Raw genomic sequence first — 23,060 nt, 5'->3', positions numbered from 1 at the left:
GTAGTACCTTTGTTTTTATTACTTGCTTTCATTTTTCATCAGTACAATTTCCAAGTGCTTACATACCATTATAGAGGATCTAGTCTTCTGCTCTCTGTTCTACTTTTTACATTCTTCAGCTTGTCTTCAGTCTGATCTTCAGAGGCTAGGTATAACTGCACATGATATGCCAGGGCTGTATAAAGTTGTCCTATTTATGTACAGAATGGTATTAGTTTAAATTATGTCTGAGGCCAAATAACCCGTTAAGACTGATACTTATTGTCTAAAATGATATCCTGTCAATTCTGTATGAAATTAGTCATCTATTACTCAGGGAAGAACTGCTGACTACTCCTAATGCTGTTAACAGAAGCTTCATTTGTGTTCCCATCCATATTTTTGCTGCTGCAAGCTATAATCCAAGCCCTAAGCTCAACTTCAAGTATAATGGGGTTTAAGATTGTAGGTCCTACCAGATCTCATGACAAGAAAAATATTATTTCACATTCTAAATTCTTCTGTGCTCATAAGGACTTATTTTCCTAGTGATGCTTCTGGTCATTTTTCACTCAATTGGTCTAGGAATTATATAGACACATGGAAAGGATCCAGAAGAAAACTGTAGGATTTTAGCCATGTTTGTACAACAGCTTAAGCTGAAGCCTTCAGAGGTCTGTGTCTCGCTCCAATTATTGGAAGAGATGGTTCAATACACACATATATATACCCAGAAAAAGATGAAGACAGCAAACAAAGCCAGTGTTTTCCAATTGATTTATTACAATTGATTTTATTTATTATTGATTTATTATTGAAAGTTGGCGAGAAAAGAGAAAAATTCTAGCAAATGATTTATAGAGCAAGGATAGTCCCCATCAGGGATCCAGCGGCGTCTTGTTGGTCTGCAGGGAGGCAGCAAGTTGGTCAGTGGTATCTCATTTGATATGCAGTTGGGTAGAGGGGTACCTGCTCTTCCTTGGGATTTTATCCTCTCTACTGCATCCTTTCCGTTACCGGGGCAACACCTGTTTGTTGGGGCACTCCCTAGTTAGCAGGGGCCTCGTGTTCTGTTTGTCGCAGTGACAGTAGCAGTTGAGGTACTCGCATCTTGCTCGTACTCGCATCTTGCTCGTCAGGAGGAACAGCACATCCATCCTCTTACCACTGCGCTCATGGTAATTAACCATTAACTCCAAAAGCTTGCTGAGCGGGTTCTATCTCAGATGGCTGCCACTGAGCAAGCTTTGAGCCAGAAACTGTTAACATTCTGACTTGTCAAACGGTTGAGCTTTGCTCACAGAGGCAGCCAAGCTGAAGCTGAACAGGGTGATATTACTTTATCCCTTTCTCTTATGCAGGAGAGTGCTTGAAATGATGGTATCTCTGTCTTTTACTCCATCATAAAAAACGTAGTACTTCAGTAACTCACAGAATTTTCCCAAAGTAGTTAAAATTTTACTTGAACTGCATATTCAGTCTTTATGCATTCTTCTTTTTTTTGGAGAAGAAACTCACTGGATGGGAACTCTACTTCTGTAACAGATCAGGCTTTCGGAACATTTTTGTGTCATTTTATAGTGATAAGCTGTTGTTTTAAAGTGATGCCTTGTATTCGTAAGGACTGTCAGCTAGCCTAAATTCTCATTTAGTCTTTATAAATCATCAATTTTGTTAAGCTGTCAGTGTGAGTTAGAAAAACCTTCTGCGGGAGTGTCCAATAGGTCACAAGCAAGTACTGCTGCATAAATGGAAGCATTAATCACATGGTTTATCTATTTAAATACTGAATACTTGATCAGATAGTTTCCTACGCCAGGTCGCACAGGTAGGTGTCCAGGCAGGTCTTGAGTATCTCCAGACTCCACAACCCCCTGGGCAGCCTGGTCCAGTGCTCCGTCACCCTCCCTGTAAAGAAGTTCTTGTGCACATTCGAGCAGAACTTTCTGTGCTCTGGTTTCTGGGTGTTTATACAAACATATCTGTTTATATGTTTGTACAAACATATCTACACTTACAATATTATGAAACTGAAATTTTTTCAGGCGTTCAGTAAGAAGAAGATTGATGATCGAAAAGAACGGTTAACAAACTTCATGGAGGACAGTCGACAGGGTTGGCTACATGGCCTTCCTGAAGTGAGTCCTAAAGAATAGTAACAAATCTTGTGGATGAGATTTAAATGTAACAAGGTGTTTGTATTGAGTGAATAATGTATGTGGGTTTTTTTCAGCCATTTTTATATGGTCCGGCGACAACACATTTGACCTACAATGACTTCATTAACGAGGAGTCGATCCTTTTCTCAGATTCAGACAACGAAGGATCTATTCCCTCCCTTGTTGATGGTAAGCTGACAGTTTATTATGATTTGTTGGAATATTCTCTTTTATTGTTTTTTTTAACTTGTGATTTGGTTGGAAAGCCAATCTATTTAGACAGAGTTTAGAAGACTTCTGTATTTTTGTTGTTGTCATTTATACGCTGAGGACTTGTGACAGTTCTTCTGGGAAGAAGTTTAAACTGATACTTTGTAGCCTTTAAGCTTAACCCTGGACATTACAAGTACTTTGCTTCTACTTAAGCAGTCAGAAAAAGCAAGTCTTTGAAGTGCTTAATAATTACAATTCAAGTTGTCATCTGAATTTAGATAAAAATGAAAGGATGAAATGTATTCTCCCATCGTGTAGCACAAACACTCTTTTAGTGCTTACTGATCCTTCATGCAGTCATCCTATGGTTCTCTAAATCAGATTTACTAACTCTTCCTTTGCAATGGTGTATGAAAAGAAGCAGCTCTTACTGCACAGTTTGTGCTTCATGTGTAAAGCTGTCTGCAGGCAGCATGAACAGAAATTTCTGCCTGTATTTTTGTCAGTCTAAATATGCTTACGAAGATATGGTAAAAAAGACCTCGAGGTTTCATAAGACAAAAAAGAAAAAGCATTTATCTCCAGTTTCCAACAAACTTTTTATAGCCGTGGTATTCAGCATTCTTGATGCTACAAGCTCACACCAAAATATCTAATGCTGCAAGAGCATTTATCTGTACAGAAGTGTAAGAAAACTAGAAGGGAACCTTTCTATGAGGAACACATGTATTATATTATATTATAGACACATAAATAACATGTATACATAATGCAATCTAATTTCTATGTGTATATGTATATAAGATGTAAACATACATAATTGCTATTCATGTCACTGTTAGCTTTGGGTCTAATTTTGCTTCTGATCATGGATCTCTGAACTGCTCAGAAGGTCAGATTCTGTTCTTCACTATCACAGGTGGTAAACAACAGGGTGTTCAATTGGCAAATCTCAGAAAAAAATACAGAAAAAGAAAATTTTGACCATATCTTAACAGTTACAGCTTTCTTATTTCCTGGTGATTTTCCTCTGTGAAGGAAATCCTGTTACTGTCATTATGCTAGAGAACATGATACAGACCCATTATTTAAAAAAAAAAAAAATAATTGATTTTATGTACCTAAGTGAAGGGGAGACTGAAGTCATGTCTTTTTTTTTGAACTTTTGCTCTTACCTAGGTTAGTAATGCGTATTTTAATGCATTTTAGTAGTGTATGTGAGTTGAAACAATGAATAGATGAATAAGCATGTTTTGGTTATCAGTTACAGGTGGTATGCAGAAAAATTATATGGTTCCTTCCACAAAGATAGTGTACTTCAAGTGTACAGGTCCATCAAGTGTACCTAAATGATAAAGATCAAAGAGAATGGTTTCTTAAAACTGTAAAAGATCTAGAAGGGATAGAAATAGCATGTATTTTTATTTTAACAGAAATAGTTAACTTTCAGAGTGCTTTAAAAGAAGTGTAAGCTACAATTACAGTTGTCACTGCTGGATTTGTGTTGATTCTTAGGAAAAAGATTTTGCTTGCTATACTGGAAAGAAGCAACTATTAACTTGCAGAGGTACATTTAGGATGAAGTTATACTTCTTAGAATAGTGTTGAGTGCTACTGGCTTAAAGGGTTAAGTTTCCACTCTTTGGGTGACTTTCTGTTATAATAATCATTTCTATAATTATTTCTATTATTTTACAATAATTGAAAAGAATTTATTTTGTTCAAATTATAATTTTACTCTAAAGTTTAAGCTTCTTTCCAGAGTTTAGAGATGAGAATAAAGCAAAATCAAGTTGTTTTTGTTTTTTTTTTTTTTTTTTTCTTGGAAACCAATGCTTTTTTATGTGTTGAAAATGGCATCTTCTTCTTACTAGGTTTAAAACCAGAGCAGCGCAAAGTTTTGTTCACTTGCTTTAAGAGAAATGATAAACGTGAAGTAAAGGTTGCTGAGCTGGCTGGTTCTGTTGCTGAAATGTCAGCTTATCACCATGGGGAGGTGAGTACGAAGAGTAGAAAAGCTGTGAGAATTTGTAGCCTGTGTACAATGTTTACTGTATTAAAATTCCGAATCTTTTGACTCAAAGTAGTAATTACAGATTTAATTTTAAAGAGTTTGAGCCGAGCAGTAAATACTTTAAAAAGAAAATGTATTTCCATTCCTTCTAAGTCCTTATGCAAGGTGGTATTACCACGTAGTTTATGGATTATGGAGAAATGGTAAGTAAATAATTACGTAGTAAACTTCTTCCAGATTCTCAATCATAGTAACTATGTGCAATGGAAATTTTTGGTGTTGAACAAAAAATAGAGTACAGTGTTCTCCAAAACCTGACACAATATTGAAACAATGGTTATTTCTTTCTCTTGTTTATTTGTGTTTATCTGGAATATCAACATGAGTTGCCATATTCATTCTCTTTCCATCCTTTCATCTTTGCCTTTGAATGCAGTGAGAAGTAGTTTGTGCAAGAGAAAGCAGGTGCAATCATTTTTTGCCCCTCTAATTACTCCAGAAAAGTGCTTTAAAAAAATAGAGAAAACTTTGGGTTTTTCTAAGCATCAAGTACAAGGACATTTAATTCAGGGATGCAATGTGGCTATGGAAGAGGGAGCATTATGCTTTGCCAGTAGCTCTAGTAAGAGGCTATATTTCTTCCTCAAGCTGACTTCTTTGAAACTGAGGTCAGGCCAGTCACAGAATTCCTGGGCATTGAAAATCTGCATTATTGACTGATTAGGAAAGAGTGTACTTCTAATGTTTATTTCTGTGAACACGTATTTTCTTGCAGCAAGCATTAATGATGACTATTGTCAACTTGGCTCAGAACTTTGTTGGAAGTAACAATGTTAATCTTCTACAACCTATTGGTCACTTTGGTACCAGGCTTCATGGTGGAAAGGATGTTGCCAGCCCTTGCTATATTTTCACTATGCTAAGGTAAACATATTGTCAACGGTTTAAGCTTTTGAGAAGCTTTATTCCTGAAGTAGTCCTTTCACAACAGTAAAGTATTTTATTTATTTATTTTTATTTTTTTATGTGAAAGGAATAGGAGATTAGTCTATTTTGATAGCTGTTAGTGCTCAAATTTTGCCTTATGTTTGTAAGTGTGGTTTTTCATCTCGAGTTTTCTGCAGAGATTTTCTACGCACAGAACTGCTGTAGAAAATGTAGCTTTCAAGGAATTAAACTTTGAATTATAAAGATGAAGACTGAAAATGCTGTAGACTTAGGTCTGTGTGCTGTGTGATCATTTGTTAGTGTATTATGTACATGTATAATTGGGAAGGAAGCAGACATCATCTGCTATTAGTATGCCATTCCATTGGGAAGAACTTTGTTTTCTCAGGAGGTGCGACATTACATTGTAATTTCAGCTTCAGAATGGCAAAGAATAGAAGAGATGAAAAAAATAGGTCATATTTGGACACTCTGAGGGTTAAAGCACTTATACATGAAACTAGTGGGACTCCAGTTAAACAGATTTTTCTTTTCTTTCTTTTTTAAAGCCCTTTAGCCAGGCTTCTTTTTCCATCAGTGGATGACAACTTGCTGAAATTCCTTTATGATGGCAACCAACGTGTAGAGCCTAAATGGTATATTCCCATCATTCCTATGGTTTTAGTAAACGGAGCTGAAGGAATCGGTACTGGATGGGCTTGCAAGCTTCCCAACTATGATACCAGAGAGATTGTAAACAACGTCAGACGAATGCTGGATGGCTTAGATCCCCATCCCATGGTAAAAATAACATACACTAGCATTTTATCCATTTGGTAATCAAATCTAATTTTGTGCTTAGGAAATGTAGTCATATACCTCCATGAATGCTTGATTATTGAAGTAGTTGAATTGGTTGAATTGTCTGGTAATTTTGCCTTACTTGACTGTTGGAAAGTGATGTGGAGAAGTTCATCTTGAAGAAAAGAAACAGTGCAATTTGTGGATTTCCAGTTATTTCAGAGGACTTTCTGTTCTCTGTTGACAGTAAGACTTCAAAGTTTCAAGTCCTAAAGATAGTCATTTTGCATGGGAGTAGAGTAGAAAGTTGTGCTGCTATTTCTTATACGAGGTGCAAGTATTTATTTTCAGCCAAATATAAAATTTCCACCGTCTTATCCAAATCTTCAACACACCTGTAAGCATAGGAGAAGGTATTGTCACTGTTCAAGAAAGTCAGCAGCTGCTGAACTGTACGTAGCTTCTGCTCCTTTATTTAAAATTTTACAAGAAGTTCTTGGAAGTGGTGTATATTTCAAAAACACTTTGCACAGTAAGAATACTCGTGTGAACCCAGAGCCTTTGTAATCAACAGCTAACGTAATCTATTTAACCTTTACAACTAATTGATAAATGGGTATTGCTACTTTGTGTTGTCTAAGTCCTAGGGGCAGAAACATCTCTACTTAGATCACATTTCACTGCCTCTGAGAGTGCAATATCAGTTTTCATGACTCAGTGAATTTTCTTTTTCAAATACTTGGGAACAATAATTAGAATTTTTTTAATTAATGCAATCCATTGCCCTTCCCTTGGAACTCTTAGGCCTTCTGTGTAGTCTCAAAGTCAATTGAAGCCTCACTGTGATAGATGGAGGCAGAACTGCCTCTTTTGGTCTCCTTTCTGTATTCTGGTATGTGTTTGTGGCTGCATGGTAAACTGGGTAAGGGAATCAATTCAGTTAAAATAAATAATAACAGTAATTAAAAGTCTGTCACCACATTAGTTGATGTTTAAACTGAATGGGTTCCACTATCTTTGCCAAACAGCACATGAATAAAAAAAGTAAATGACTAGGGAAGGTAGCCCAGCTTCTCCATTTCTTTTAGTGCCGATGTAAACTTAGAGTGAGACTGGGGTATTTATGCACTTTCTGTCCGGTGTTAGCTGTGTTTGCTGTTTTCTGGGAAAAAAAAAAAATCATACAAAAGGAAATCCAAATTAAAAAAAAAAAATAAAAAATGCCACTTAAATAAAAAAAAAAAATTCAAAACAAACAGAAAGAATCTCACAACCAACAAACCAAAGAAAGACAAATACCACCTTTCTGGATTCAGCTACATCTTAATGATGTACCTACTCTTTAGGTAATAAGGTAATTGCTTCTGTCACTTGCACATGTGTATCTTTTTGGCTTTTTTTGGTAATGATAAAACCATGACGTAAGATTATTACCAGCATGAGGGGCTGGTTGATGGATTAGCACAGTATAAAGTGATAGCTGTATGGTGCATGGGGAAAAAAAATATCTTCCGTATCTTATTACAAAGTTTCTTAGTATTCCACTGATTTTTATTGCAATTTCAGCTTCCAAACTACAAAAACTTCAGAGGAACCATTCAAGAACTTGGTCAAAACCAGTATGTGGTCAGTGGTGAAATATTTGTGGTGGACAGAAACACTGTAGAAATTACAGAGCTACCTGTAAGAACATGGACCCAGGTAAGTTACAGTAAAGAAAAAAAGCTCTAAATTAAACAGCTTTATCCTACACGCAGGAGAACATTTTAGTCCACTTCTGATCATTTTATGCACTTGGAAAGAAACATGGTTTCATTCTTTTCTTTGCCTTTGTAAAAGAGGGTTCTACTTGTACCATCTCATCTACTGTCCATACTACAAAGAATAACTGCTTCTTCTGCTGAGTTAATACATAATTCCCTTCCCTTCCCCCCCATCTTTTTATTTATTTATTTATTTTTAAGTAGACTTTCTTGACCTTGTAGAATGGCTCTTATGTTTGTTCTAATCCCAACTTTCATTTTGCAGGTTGTATTGGTTTTGTAAATTATCACTGGCTTCAGCTGTGGTACACAAGTTGAAATCTTAGCTTGGTTGTGAGCTTGGTTTAAAGAATGAGGAATCTAAAGAAGTTGAAATAAGTGTTTCTGGTTTTTTGCTATCTTTTTCTTAATAGGTGTACAAAGAACAGGTTCTGGAACCCATGTTGAATGGAACTGAAAAAACTCCAGCATTAATTTGTGACTACAAGGAATACCACACTGATACGACTGTGAAATTTGTTGTGAAGATGACAGAAGAAAAACTTGCAGAGGCAGAAGCTGCTGGATTGCACAAAGTCTTTAAGCTTCAAACAAGTCTTACTTGTGATTCTATGGTAACTTTTTTTCTGTTTGGCTATCAGAATATTTACAGTTGCTTGTTGTAAACTTGAATGTTTTTGTAGTGATTTTGGCATAAATGAACAAGTCTCTTCTTCATATTTGCTGCTGACAAAAAGTAATTGTGAACTGTTTGAATTCAGTTGTCTTGGAGATAATGCAAGTCTTGCTTTTTTGACCATGTTGGGCTACTTGAAGTTTGAAAGTTCACTGGAATTGTCTAGAATTTTAGTCTTTTTATGGCAGGTACTACTTTCAAACATTATCACAAAGCAAAAATACACACATGTGTGTGTTGAAAATGGCCTTGCTCAATCTATTGTGTAGATTATTTTTGAAAAGCAAATGCACCAGATCAAGGTGACTGTACTTTGCACAGGTTCGAGTAAGTGTAGGGACTACTGCTAGAATCTCTCTGTAAGGCTTGTATTTGTGTAGGAATCAATCTGTCCTGGTGTGAACATGTTAAAAAGTTAGATGCCTGTGTGAGTCCATTATGCATCCACCTACCAAACAGATACTTTAGACAGATGAATTCCCCTAGAGAGGGATTTATTTCTTTCAGCTGACTAGAAAGGGGTGCCCAGGGTGACTAGTCCACCTATAAATGTCTGAACTGGAGGTGTCAGAAGTCAGGCAGAATTGATTTTGCCTGTGAAGTAAAAATGATTTATTTCTTTGTACTTGAAGGATTTCTGAGATGTTTAAAGTGGCAGTTTTCACACTGGAGGTTAGAGATTATAAAAAATACTCTTCAACTGTTATACGATTATTATTATTATTATTATTGTTGTGAATTTAGATAGAACTGTAGTTTCATCTGAATTTTGGTGTCCTCTCCAGGGCTTTCTTGCTTGAAGATATAATCATAAATCTTATGTTAAGTTGACTTGTGACTAAAACTATAATCTATCTAGCTATGTGCTATCTAGTCCCAGAGGAAGGTTTGAGCTCTCAGTCTTCAAAATGCTATTCTTCATATAGTGTGCATGTGAGAGCAATAGAAATAAACTCATACACGAAGATTAAAAATCTTGAGTTATGAAATCTCTTTCAAGCCATATGTTATCTATTTTGTAGGTGCTCTTTGATCATATGGGATGTTTAAAGAAGTATGAAACTGTGCAAGACATTCTGAAGGAGTTCTTTGATTTGCGATTATATTATTATAGTTTACGTAAGGAATGGCTTGTGGGAATGCTGGGTGCTGAATCTACAAAGCTAAACAACCAAGCTCGCTTCATTCTGGAGAAGATACAAGGGAAAATTGCCATAGGTGAGTTAACACTCTCTAAAATAGAACCGGGGAGAAATCTGGAAGTGATTTAAATGTCGTAAAATGTATTTGTATGTAAGACATTGAATTTCGCAACACTGATTACTGACTTTGGTTTTTTGTTTGTATTGTAGAGAATAGATCAAAAAGAGACTTGATTCAAATGTTGGTTCAGAGGGGCTATGAATCCGATCCAGTTAAAGCTTGGAAAGAAGCACAGGAAAAGGTGAGGATCAGAAATCTCTGGATACATTTGATGCTGTTGTTATAAATGATACTCATTTATCAAGATGTTTGGTTTTGTAGTAGTCTGATTAATTTATGACACAACACTTTAACAAGATTAATCATTACTACTTTTTATTGGCTTTCATTCTTACAAATACGAATTTACATACAAATATTGCTGCATAATGGTGGTATTCCACATAGATAATTCTAAGAAGACAACTAGATAATATAAAGGTTGAGAATGAGAAGTTCATACATTCAGTGTTTTTATAGCACTTTGTATACTGCTATACAAAACTGTACTCGTTTCTAAAGAAACAGACGTACGTGCATGTCCAGAGAGCAAAGATCTTCATCCTGTGTGAGATGGCTAGGAAAATACAAGTTTCTGTAGCCAGTGGGATACGGTGCGTATTGCTAATGTTAGGTTCAGCTTTGTATTCTTACATCAATGACTAAACAGTCCAGCCATAAGAAATGACAGGAACATGGCTATTTGGAAAAGACAAGAAAAAATTCCTTGTTACTGAATGCACGAGGAAACACCTTAGTAATCCATCAGGGTATTTTGGGGAATTGCTGCTGTTCATTTACAGAGCTAAGATTATTCATCTGTCTAATTCTGAATATTGCACTTTAGGCAGCAGAAGAGGAGGACCCACAGAACCCAAATGATGATGCTTCCTCTGCTTCTGGATCGACTTCTGGCCCTGATTTTAACTATATCTTAAACATGTCTCTGTGGTCTCTCACAAAAGAGAAAGTGGAAGAGCTCATTAAGCACAGAGATTCAAAGGTTGGTACACTGTGAGAGGCTTCTTTTGAAATGATTTAATAATTACGGATGTGCCCAATTGTGAATGTTCAGTTCAGATAGTATTTACTGAGTTACTTGTAACTTATGATTCAGCCAACTCATAACGTAAAAACTTATATTTTATATGCTACTTTCACATTTTAGGAGAGAGAACTAAATGACCTTAAAAGGAAATCTGCTTCAGATCTCTGGAAAGAAGACTTAGCAGCTTTTGTCGAAGAGCTTGAAGTATGTTTTACAAATCTTTCTAAAAATATATATTAAAAATAAGCAAAAACAAAACAAAACAAAAACCAAACCAAAACAAAAAGCAGATTGCTCTCCAAATATAGGGGCAAGTGGGAAATCTGTTTTGTTCTCAGGGATTCTTTCTTGTATTTGTACAGTACAGTGCTTTTCCCAAGTCTGGGAAAGAAAAACTACCAGGAACAAATTTGTTTTCAAATGTCAAAAAAACTGGGAGTAGTAACTAGCAATTCTAAGTGAGGAAGCATTATCAAATGTAAAGCCACAAATTTGGGAACAAAGCATGTAGACCAGAAGTGCTAGACAAAAGGCTTTTACCTTGCCCCATTAGTATCTCTGGCAAAAAGGTAAAGGCGTATTGATGATTGCTGAGCCTCAGCCTTCAGTGTTTCCTGAAAATGGCTGATGTAATCTTTTGAAGTAACACAGGATAATCCAAATAAGATGTTTATTTCTCTGCACGTTCAGGGTGCAGATGCAATTGGAAGTATTCTGTGCTGAAACCTCAACTTCTGTAATAAAAAACTGGAAAGAACTGGAAAATGTGCCTTATAAAACTTAATCTAAAAGCTCACTGCTTGCTTTAAACACCGAAGGACTGAAAAGTTATATCAGTACCTGGAGATACACGTGAGGAAGAGAAACTTGATGAAAGAAAGATATTCCAGAGTGTCCAAAAGTTTTCATTTGTTTGGGCTTGAAAAAAAGCGTAGTTTTTAACCACATGAAGTAGGGAAGAATTTACCAAGATTAAGTGATTGATTTTCCATTAGTAAAATGTGCGCTATAATTCAGCTGACAATTAAGGGCAGTCTTCTACTCCATGTTAAAAAAGACTGAAAAAGCACCATGTTTTGCCTTTACTGAAAATGAACATGTTTCCCTCTCGCCCCTGGTTTTTTGTTAGAAAGTAGAAGCACAGGAAAGAGATGACATTCTGGCTGGCATGATTGGCAAGCCAATAAAAGGCGAAGTTGGTAAACCCAAGATGGAGAAGCTTCAGTTGGAAGAGACCATGACATCACCATTTGGTAGAAGAATAGTTCCACAGATTACATCTGCCATGAAAGCTGATGCCAGTAGGAAATTGCTGAAAAGGCAAAAGGTAAACTAACTGTTGCTACAGTTACATTCTATAACTGCTATATTTTTCTGTGCTGATAATGCAAATCCAAAGGCTAGATCCCACTAGACCCCATTAGTACTGTATGTATGTATGATGTTTTTCTCACTTAATGTGTAAAGAAATTAATGCTGGACTTATTTTATATTTGAAAGTCTATTATGACTACTTATTGCTGGAGTGTTTTTGTTGCTTTTTTTCCCCTTCCAATACTATTAAAATTGGCAATATAATAGTCTACTTTAATTTATTCTCTGCTAAAAATTGTATTGCAGTGTATCACAGTATCGTGCGAGTTGGAAGGGACCTTAGTGATCATCGAGTCCAACTCCTGGGGTTCGAGCCCTCTAGTGTAGCAGAGCGGCAGTTCTACCACTTGTGCCACAGGGGGGATTCGAACCCGGGCCTCCAGTGTTGCAAGCGGCGGTTCTAACAGCCTGTGCCACCGATTGTTATTTATTAATCATATTTATTGTTGAAATATAAAGGTATAATTTTATTTTGACCAACTTGTTAATATTTTTAGGGTGATGCTGATTCTGTAGCAATAAAAATGGAATTTGATGAAGAATTTGGTGGTGCGCAAGCTGCGGGTGGTGGGGATGACTCGGTGAATACAGCAGCCCCAGCAGATAAAATCGTTAAAGTGAAGAGAGAGAAGGAGGAGCCTGGTGAGATATCCTTACGCAGTCATCATTAAGCTGGAATGAGTACTAATTTTGCATTAATTGTATTTTTAACACATTATGAGAAGGGAAATATACCACAATAAGAATTTCATCTGATTTTCTTCCTTAAAGAGATGTGTAGAAATACTTCAAAACACTTCTGTATTACTTTCAGCATACATGGAAATTAAAAGCAGAGGTATTCAATGCTCAAGTTAAACATGTGGACACGTCTATTATGGTTCTCTAGTTGCAGTAACTGACTGAAATTTCTGTTGAGTATTCTGCTTCTCTTGAGATGGGGATCTTCTGCTTTCTACATATGGGTTTGAGGGGGAGGGATCTAAATCGTTGAATATGTGAGTAGAAAAAAAATAGATTATTTTTTACATAATTAGATTGTGTACAAATGAAAATATATGACGTGTATGTTCTCTGCCACTGAAGGACCAAGCCCCAATCTTCAGTCTCAGTGTACAGTACAGCTTGCAGAACTTGATTAAACAAACTTATTTTCCGACTTACGTATTCAGTCATGGTGACTTTTAGAAAGTATGCACACTGTGGTGTGGCAAACTAACCAATGTCTATGTTAACTTTTTTCCTATTAATAGTTTACACAGCTCTGTTGTCCTTCTCTGGACATGCTTCAGGGCCTTGATTCTTTCATGTAGTGAGAGACCCAAAACTGAACATGGTGTTCAAGATACAGTCTGGCCAGAGCTGAGTACAGGGGTACAGGGAGATCACCTCCCTGCTCCTGCTGGTCGCACTACTTCTGATGTTTGGTAGCAGTTTAAATGATGTGCCTCTATTCTTCTAGACTCAAACAAGACTATTTTTTTCTTTTTTCCTCCAATTCTTTTGTAATCTGAGGCAGGCCCTGCTGAGTGACTTCCCCTTGCGTTTATTTATGTGGTAACATAACTATACTGAAGTATGTAAAAATGTATTTTTCTTTTAGCTGAGTGGCCCAAGTATACATTTGACTTGTCAGAAGAAGACAACGATGCCGATTTTGATGATGATACCAGCAATAACAGTGATTTAGATGAGCTTAAATTAAAAGCTTCTCCAGGTACAAATGACAGAGAGGAGGAGTTCGTTCCCTCAGACAGTTTAGAAAAAGATGAATACGACTTCCCTCCATTCAAAATAAAGCCATCTCCAGAGTAAGTACTGTAACTCAGCAGTATATATTTTTAGATAATTTTTTTTTTGAATACAGAAACCTCTAAAGAGAACTGACAGAATATTAATTATTAATCTACACATAAGATGTAAAATAAAATGTATATGTTTCTGGGGAGGAATGAAAGTGTATATTATCATCTCACCATTGCAACTGACTTGGGCAGGGAAGACATGGCTCACCGAATTGTGATAGAGTGTCAGTAATGTCATCTGTTAATTGTATTTAGTAAAAATTTCTGTTTTCCTTCTTGTACCAACAGGTATACAGACTTACTGATAAATATGTAGTGCTGCTAATTTAAGATGGTTACGATGCATGACAGGATAGGGATTTTATTAAGGATTTGTCTGTTGAAGTGCTAGATACGTGTTACAATGTAAAACAATAATTTAATCTCTTATGGATGCTATAATGTCTGCATATTTTAATATGGAGTTAATGCAATTAATGCAATTTCTTCTTGTGTCTGGAAGCAGAAAAATGTCTCAAGAGAAGAAAAGTCAAGACTTTGGGAACATTTTCTCATTCCCATCCTACTCTCAGAAGACAGATGATGGTGAGCTTGATTTCACTGATCTGATTACCATTAGCAGTTTTTACAGAATACGTACGGGGTTTTATGTCATGAATAGAAACTTAATGCAGTAGTCTTAAGAGTAATGGTATTGAGATTTATGCAGGGGAAAAGAAATAAGCGGTTCTGATCCTTAGAGGAACATGGCTTGTATTGTAGGCACATGGTACACACGTAGCCTAGCTGTAGTATCAGAAGGGTGTATCTGTGAGATTGATCTTGACTGTAACCGATCAGGATGATATAAAATACGCAGTGAACAAATCTTATTCTGAACATACTCTGTGGTTATAGATACAACAGAATTGGACAGTGACGAGGAGGATTCTACTCCTGTTTTCTCATCACCTTTCGCCTCAAAGCAACCAGAGAAAATTCTAAGTAAAACAGTAGCTGCTAAAAAAGGTAATGGTGACTTTTAGAAAGTATGCCCACTATGGTGTGGCAAACTAACCAATGTCAATGTTAACTTTTTTCCTATTAATAGGAATTTATTATCACTGTTTGAGAAATATTGTGATAATTGGGGGAGAGTCATGACAGGCAGTAACAAAACAGAAAGCTAAAGGAATAAAGAGAAGATCTGAGTATGAATAGATAACCCCCATAAATAGAGAAGCACCCTGAGTACGGTTATGACCACCCTCATTAGTGTTGAGCCAGAGTCAATTAGTCCAGCTTTAGCTGAGCTTGCCCTGCAATTGCATTGTACCACCTCCAACAGAGTATCCTCTGCTTTGCGTGTTAATGGATTTTTCCAATAACCTTACCTGCCCCAATTCTCTGAATAATGGAAAACTGTTCTTGTCCTGTCCTGATAAGCTCCAGTAACCTTTTAAAAACAATAATTTGACTGCTCAGGAGCTATAACTTCAAATTAGAGACTTCTAGACTTTTCTGTCTTAGAGCGAATTTGTTTGGCAGCAGCTGGTTAACCTCTATATGAAATTTTCATCACGTTCTTAACTTTTCCTTTAGGGAGTAAAACAAAACTTATAATGTTTAAAGAAAACATTTCATAATACATTATGCTAAGATTATGCAACATAAACAATTAGAAAAGGCAGAAGTTGTGGTATTTTTTTTTCCCCTGACTGTTAGAGATGCTTTAACTTGTTACAGGTACTAGAGTAAGAAGTGAGCCATCACCTACAAAATCCAATGCAAAAAAGGTGAAGAAACAAAACCCCTGCTCAGATGATGAATCCAAGTCTGAAAGTGATTTAGAAGAGAGTGAGCCTGTGATTAATCCAAGAATCTCGCTGCTTCGGAGAGCTGCAGGTACTCCAGCTTTTGTGAAACGTGTACTGAGGCAGAAAGTTTAAACTGCTAACCTGTGTTTTCCTTTGACTGCAGCGCTCCTTAAGGACATTATCTGCTGCAGATAACTTGCGTTTTATTCTCTTCACTGTGATGTTTGTGAAAAAGCCCTTAATGACAAGACCAAGAGTTGCTGTGAAAGATTTTGTAACTTGATCCAGAAATCTTTCACCTTATCCAAAATACTAGAGTAGAAATTACTAAAAAATGAAGGGAAGAGGTTTTTGCTCATATCCAAACTGAACCTCCTCTGGTGCATCTTGAAGCCATTCCTTTTCATCCAGTCTCTAGTTACCTGGGAGAGGAGGCCAACCCCCACCTCGCCACAACCTCCTTTCACGCAGTTGTAAAGAGTGATCAGATCACCCATGAGCCTCCTCTTCTGCAGACTGAACAATCCCAGTTCTCTCAACCATAAGATGTGTGCCCCAGTCTCCTCACAGCTTTGTTGTCCTTCTCTGGACATGCTTCAGGGCCTGGATTCCTTCATGTAGTGAAAGACCCAAAACTGAACATGGTGTTCAAGATGCGGTCTGGCCAGAGCTGAGTACAGAGGGACAGGGAGATCACCTCCCTGCTCCTGCTGGTCGCACTACTTCTGATGTTTGGTAGCAGTTTAAATGATGTGCCTCTATTCTTCTAGACTCAAACAAGACTTTTTTTTTTTTCCTCAAATTCTTTTGTAATGTGAGGCAGGCCCTGCTGAGTGACTTCCCCTTGCATTTATTTATGTGGTAACATAACTATACTGAAGTATGTAAAAATGTATTTTTCTTTTAGCTGAGAGGCCCAAATATACATTTGACTTCTCAGAAGAAGAATACGATGCCGATGATGATACCAACAGTAACAGTGATTTAGATGAGTTTAAAGTAAAAGCTTCTGCAGGTATAAATGACAGAGAGGAGGAGTTCGTTCCCTCAGACAGTTCAGAAGAAGATGAATATGACTTCCCTCCATTCAAAATAAAGCCATCTCCAGAGTAAGTACTGTAACTCAGCAGTATATATTTTTAGATAATTTTTTTTTTGAATACAGAAACCTCTAAAGAAAACTGACAGAATATTAATTATTAATCTTCACATAAGATGTAAAATAAAATGTATATGTTTCTGGGGAGGAATGAAAGTGTATATTATCATCTCACCATTGCAACTGACTTGGGCAGGGAAGACATGGCTCACCGAATTGTGATAGAGTGTCAGTAATGTCATCTGTTAATTGTATTTAGTAAAAATTTCTGTTTTCCTTCTTGTACCAACAGGTATACAGACTTATTGATAAATATGTAGTGCTGTCAATTTAAGATGGTTACGATGGATGACATGATAGGGATTTTATTAAGGATTTGTCTGTTGAAGTGCTAGATACGTGTTACAATGTAAAACAATAATTTAATCTCTTATGGATGCTATAATGTCTGCATATTTTAATATGGAGTTAATGCAATTAATGCAATTTCTTCTTGTGTCTGGAAGCAGAAAAATGTCTCAAGAGAAGAAAAGTCAAGACTTTGGGAACATTTTCTCATTCCCATCCTACTCTCAGAAGACAGATGATGGTGAGCTTGATTTCACTGATCTGATTACCATTAGCAGTTTTTACAGAATACGTACGGGGTTTTATGTCATGAATAGAAACTTAATGCAGTAGTCTTAAGAGTAATGGTATTGAGATTTATGCAGGGGAAAAGAAATAAGAGGTTCTGATCCTTAGAGGAACATGGCTTGTATTGTAGGCACACGGTACACACATAGCCTAGCTGTAGTATCAGAAGGGTGTATCTGTGAGATTGATCTTGACTGTAACCGATCAGGATGATTTAAAATACGCAGTGAACAAATCTTATTCTGAACATACTCTGTGGTTATAGATACAACAGAATTGGACAGTGACGAGGAGGATTCTACTCCTGTTTTCTCATCACCTTTCGCCTCAAAGCAACCAGAGAAAATTCTAAGTAAAACAGTAGCTGCTAAAAAAGGTAAGTGTAGGATTACAATGTAAATCAAGTTTTTTCAAGTTCTTCACTTCCATTCACTTCACAGCATTCACCAGTTTTCATCATCTCTCCTTTGCCCAAACTGTACATGATCACCATTTCTTTGACAGTGTAGTGATAACTTAATAGCTCAGTTATTACTCAGCTGGTATTCTTTTAGTCATGTCCTTAGTTCTGTGTTCATGCAATGTTCCATCCACTCACCTTCTGGTGAGTGCCTCACAGGGGAATGTCTATTGTGTAGCTGAAGCAATTACTACAAACAGTCGTATGTGGGGTTTTTTGTGACTTCAGAGTTTGAATTTTGGAGGACAGGAAGCTGATACTGAAGGAGTACTTGTTCTGTCTTGTTACCTGTATGGCTACATTCCTTTCTCAGTCCAGGGACAATAAAGGAATAGTTAGGAGTTAAATTTCTTCTCAGACCTTGATCAATTTGATATGAAATTTTCTGATCCCTGGCATCAACTGACTCTGACTTGCTTTATGCTAATATAGTTCTTTTGTCTTCTAATTGCGATATCTATAGAGACATATTTGTTGTTTTCAAATATGGTTCCCAAGTTCCAAACTAAGTATCAGATCTTCACTCTCAAGATCTATCTAAAAGGCTGCCGGAGCCTCTCCTTGTTGCCAAAGAGAGCTTTATTTTTAATATTAGCAGGCCATGATACTTGGACTACTTAGTAGGTATCATCCATCACACAAAGCAGTACACTGATTCTCCAGCAGGGAGCAGTTAAAGGCAACGCTGCCAAAAAGATTCTGGAGACACTCATCTGTCTGAAGACATTCCCTTAGCAGTATCACAGATGAAAGCTTGAGTACTCACCAGTGTTCACATTCCTGCTATGTGGAGCTTTTTACATGCTCCTTATCTTTAAGGTATTCAGGGCTGACAGATTACACAGAGGTCAGTAGCGAAGTAGAGGGTTTTGTTAAAGGCTGGTTTGTCTTCCAACATGTGGAGTGCATTACTTCTCCATGGTGTGAATGTATGAGGGCTGCTCCGAGACCAATGCCTCCTGTTTTATTACGCTGGCCCGCGATATCAGAGGTGGATGGTGGTGGTGTGGCAGCCGAGGTTGAACCTTCCCAGCAGTATTCCATTCCATTTCCTTGTAATGTAACAGATGGCAGCAAAGGGGCAGTCTGACAAAACGGTGTCTGATGTGGAAGTGCAGGTGAAGCAAAGGGGTGGAAATGAATTCTTCTATGTGGAAAAATTGCACCCACTGACATGAATCAACACTTGCTGAATGTTTATGGACACCAAACAGTGAGCACAGTGAGGCAGTGGGGGGTTCGTTTCAGCAGTGCTGACAGTGACAGTAGGTCACCTCTGCTGGGGCAGATTTTTACCAGCACAGCTCTTGTTCATCGACGATGAAAAGGCATAGATAATGAAAACACTATTGAATGGTGTTATTGAGCTCTTTGTATTCATTGTAATTTCCATGAGAATGAATAGGAGGCATTGCTTTCGGAGCAATACAAAAACTGTATTATAGAGATGGCAAGACAGGTTGTGTAGCAATAATAGAAATTCAGTGAGGATTCCTGTTTATTTCTCACAGTTCTAACATAAAGGTTGAAGTATGTTTTCCTCAAGTGTAGGAGGCTCATCTCATTTTAACATCTGCCATTTATTCTGTAATTTATTAAAATTTGATATTTCTAAGCAATATGTGAATGTAACACATTCGGTATCTCTGACTTCTAACAGCAAAAGTAGATGCACCACCTAAACCTAAAAGGGCTCCCAAGGCCATGAAGATTGAAACTGTAAATTCTGACTCGGATTTGGAATTTGGCATTCCAAAGAAGACTGCGGCACCCAAAGGTAGTAATTTAGGTGTGGTGTCGATTAGCATCACACGGTGTCTGTGCTCTCTGTAACACAGGTTCAAGGTTATATTTCAAGGGAAGCAGAGATAGTCTCTAAAAGAACCACACTGATTTATTAGTAAATGAATCACCAGCGGATTACTCAGCCCTGAGCTTGTTCTATGACAGAAAGTGTTCACTGGTGTTTCTTGGCCATCAGTGCTGTGAACTTCTTAAGTGACCTTAAGAAGCTATTCTGTTGGATACTGCTTATTTTCATTGTGTGAGCTCACCTTTCTAGATGTCAGTGAAGTTCTGATGGTTGGCAGCTCTATTAAGTCAGGTTTTCTGGTTCTTGAAACCAATTCATTGGTATCCCAGTTCTCAGTCCTAAGAAGAAAATGACAGAAGCACCGCAGCACAGCCAGTGATTTCATCGGAACACTCTAAAGGGAAAGGTTGTGCTGACAGCTGCCAGGAACAGTAAATTCCTAAGCTGTGAAGGTGCATGAATGCTGTGTTACCAGCACAAAAAGTTACTGAGGACTTGCAGTACTTTGCAAGTCTGGAAGAAGTTGAGCTGACAAAGTTTGGCCCTGTCTTGAACTGACAGTGTGAATTGGTAGAGGGAATGGTAACTCCAGAAGAAGTCTGAAAGAGAGAGATAAAACTAAGAAAATCAACTGTTATGTTGTATTTTCTGCCTATTGAGAAGAAGCTTGAGCTGTAAACTGAATTTCAACTTTACACACAGACATGATGAGATGTAACAATATCACTGCTGTTTTTTCCAGCGTGCTGAACTCTGATGTTTTATTGAAATTATGTTCTCTCCCCTAGGAAAAGGGAGGGAGGCAAAGAAAAGGAAAGCATCTGGCTCAGAAAATGAAGGTGATTACAACCCTGGGAAGAAGGCACCTGAATCAACACCGTGCAAGGTCAGTCCTCTCATGGTCCTTTCCACTTTTCACTTCAGTAAAAGATGCATGTTCTTATGGCGGGGTGCTGATGTAGTAACCGGGGTGTACCTGTGATTATGTTAGAGCTGTTAGAGAAGAGTTGCTTCAGGACTGAATGTCACGATGCAAAACGCACAGAGCTTCACAAAGGATTTGTCTTTTGTTTTCCAAAGAAACCCAAGAAGGCCGCTTTCGACCAGGATTCTGATGTGGAAATCTTCCAGTCAGGCTTTGCCTCCGAAACTGCCCCGAAGCCCCGGACAGGTTGGGCTAGCAAAGAAGTGAAGTATTTTGCAGAGTCCGATGAAGATGATGATTTTGGTATGTTTAATTAAGTGCCCAAAGAGCACACAACTGTTTTCCAGCGACTATCTTGTGTTGTCCTTTTGGTCCCTTCTGTCGCAAACTTTTGGACATTTGACTTATCTTATGTGACAAATGTAATTGATGGGTTTTATTCTTGTGTGTGGGCATTTTAACATTCTGTGCTTACACCAACAGTTTTGTGCTCTTTTTTACTCATTGAAATGTCATGTATTTGTCAGACTGGCTTGTAGAGATGTTCTAGACAGCGGTGCTAAAGCACATTTTAATTGTCATGGTTGCAAACAGCAAACCTGCTTTTTGAAATAAAGTTTAAACATTAAAAAATGGAAAACTCTCCGTCTTGTGTGTGTGTAATGTTGGGGCGGAGGGACCGACTGCCACACGGGTGCTTTTTTAAAATAAATATATCCCACTTCCCATAGTCAGTCTTCACCAACTATTCTTGAGTAAAACGAGAAGTGAAGCAGGACCCATAGTCAGTCTTAACGTGTCTGGGTAAACCGACCACAGCAGCAGCGGTTGCCAAATGGTATCGGACTGCAGTCAAGCCAGACCTGACATGCTGAGTGGCCGTGATGACAGTAGAGGAGGTACTCACAGCAATAGCCAGCCATTGACGGGGAGACAAGCAAGGCTCCCAGATGATACCAGTTTGCCAGATCTGCAGCGACCCTAGGACAAAGACAGGAGTGCTGGCAACTGTATCTGCTATTGCATTACCTCTGGTAAAAAGGCTTGGCACCTCAGAGTGACCACGCACATATAAGGATGCAACAGGAGCTGCGTGGGAGGCCAAGGTCTCTTCCAAAATTCCAGCAGCCTCTGAACTTGGGAGGCCCTCCCGGCCCATCCGGGCCAACTGCTTGGCTGCAAAGATGGAGTCAGCAACAATGTTAGAGGGCATCATTCGCCAGAGGTGCACTGCGACCGTCACAGCCATCACCTCAAGCATCTGCACACTGACCATTCAGTTTTATGAAGACAGCAGCCTGTGAACTACGGTTGGGATCCTGCCAAACCACCATCCTGAGATCAAGAGTCTCGTGCTCTACCAACTGAGCTAGCTGGGCCATTTCAAGGCCTCGAGCAGTGTCCCACTGTGCAAGCGATCCTTCCATGCAGCTCTGTAAGATCTTTTGCCAAGCTGCAGCCATTTTGCTAGACGGATTTTGGGGTTCTTTTGGGTCGGATCCCTTTAGCTGACCATACAAGGGCTTCATCAATCGAGAAGGTATCCCCAAAGCACCCCGAACCCACTGGAGGCCTCCTACCAGTTTCTGCATATTCCATAGTTTCTTAACACATGGTTGAATATCAAGACCCACCAGATGCATCATCTCAGTGCTAAACTTATATTCCAAGCACTCTGCTCTAATTCCCTCTTGCATGTCTATACCATGCACAGGGTGAAAGGGATCATCTTGTTCAGCTGCCACAACCATCAGTCATCCACCCCTCTTTCCAGAGTGTATATTGCACCAGCTTGAGAATCACGCACGTGTTTAAAGCCAGGGGCAAACGGAACTCGCGGCAGCAGCCGGCAGCCCGGTGCCGGAAGGTGGAGCGGCTCCGCGCCGGGGAACCGAGCCCCGGCCCCCCGCGCGCCAGGCGGGCTGCCCCCTGGGACGGAGGGAGTGCGGAAGCGCCGGCGGAGGGCGGGCGCGGGCAGCGGGGCGCCGTAACTTGACCACGTTTCTAGTCCCCAACACTTAAAGCAGGACCCACCCCGTCCGTGCCTCTACCACCCAGGATAGCACTACGCCTACGACCCCCGCATCGGCACCTCCCATATCCCTGTGCCGCACCGCGGCCGCACCCCCCGTCCCCCGGGACGGTCTCGCCGCCACATCCTCCGCCCCTCTGGGTGGTGCCACGATTGCACTCCCCGCCTCCCAAGGCGATATCACGCCGGCACCCTCCACCCCCTGGGCGGTGCCGTGGTTCCCCTCCACGCCCTCCGGCGATCCAAACGCCGGGCTATCCTGTCGCTGCCCACAGCCGCGCCGCCGCCCCCCCCGGCC

At 38.8% G+C, this 23,060-nt stretch overlaps 1 protein-coding gene across 1 annotated transcript; it reads left to right on the top strand.

Annotated features, from left to right (window-relative positions):
* The first annotated feature begins 2,003 nt into the window (after positions 1-2,003).
* Positions 2,004-21,177, top strand: LOC140264549 (DNA topoisomerase 2-beta-like). The gene is made up of 20 exons (XM_072360402.1): positions 2,004-2,117; positions 2,213-2,327; positions 4,226-4,347; positions 5,141-5,289; positions 5,862-6,093; positions 7,660-7,794; positions 8,270-8,470; positions 9,555-9,750; positions 9,885-9,976; positions 10,622-10,777; positions 10,943-11,026; positions 11,952-12,149; positions 12,694-12,838; positions 15,727-15,885; positions 16,705-16,906; positions 17,403-17,485; positions 17,798-17,908; positions 19,653-19,769; positions 20,594-20,691; positions 20,886-21,177. The coding sequence occupies exons 1-20, from the start codon at positions 2,004-2,006 to the stop codon at positions 21,045-21,047; spliced, it is 2,871 nt and encodes a 956-aa protein (XP_072216503.1). The 3' UTR covers positions 21,048-21,177.
* Positions 21,178-23,060: the final 1,883 nt, after the last annotated feature.

The sequence above is a fragment of the Excalfactoria chinensis genome, chromosome Z (genome assembly GCF_039878825.1).
Source record: "Excalfactoria chinensis isolate bCotChi1 chromosome Z, bCotChi1.hap2, whole genome shotgun sequence".
Taxonomy (NCBI): domain Eukaryota; kingdom Metazoa; phylum Chordata; class Aves; order Galliformes; family Phasianidae; genus Excalfactoria; species Excalfactoria chinensis.
Note: the sequence above shows the minus strand (reverse complement) of the source record. Positions and strands in the feature narration are given on the sequence as shown.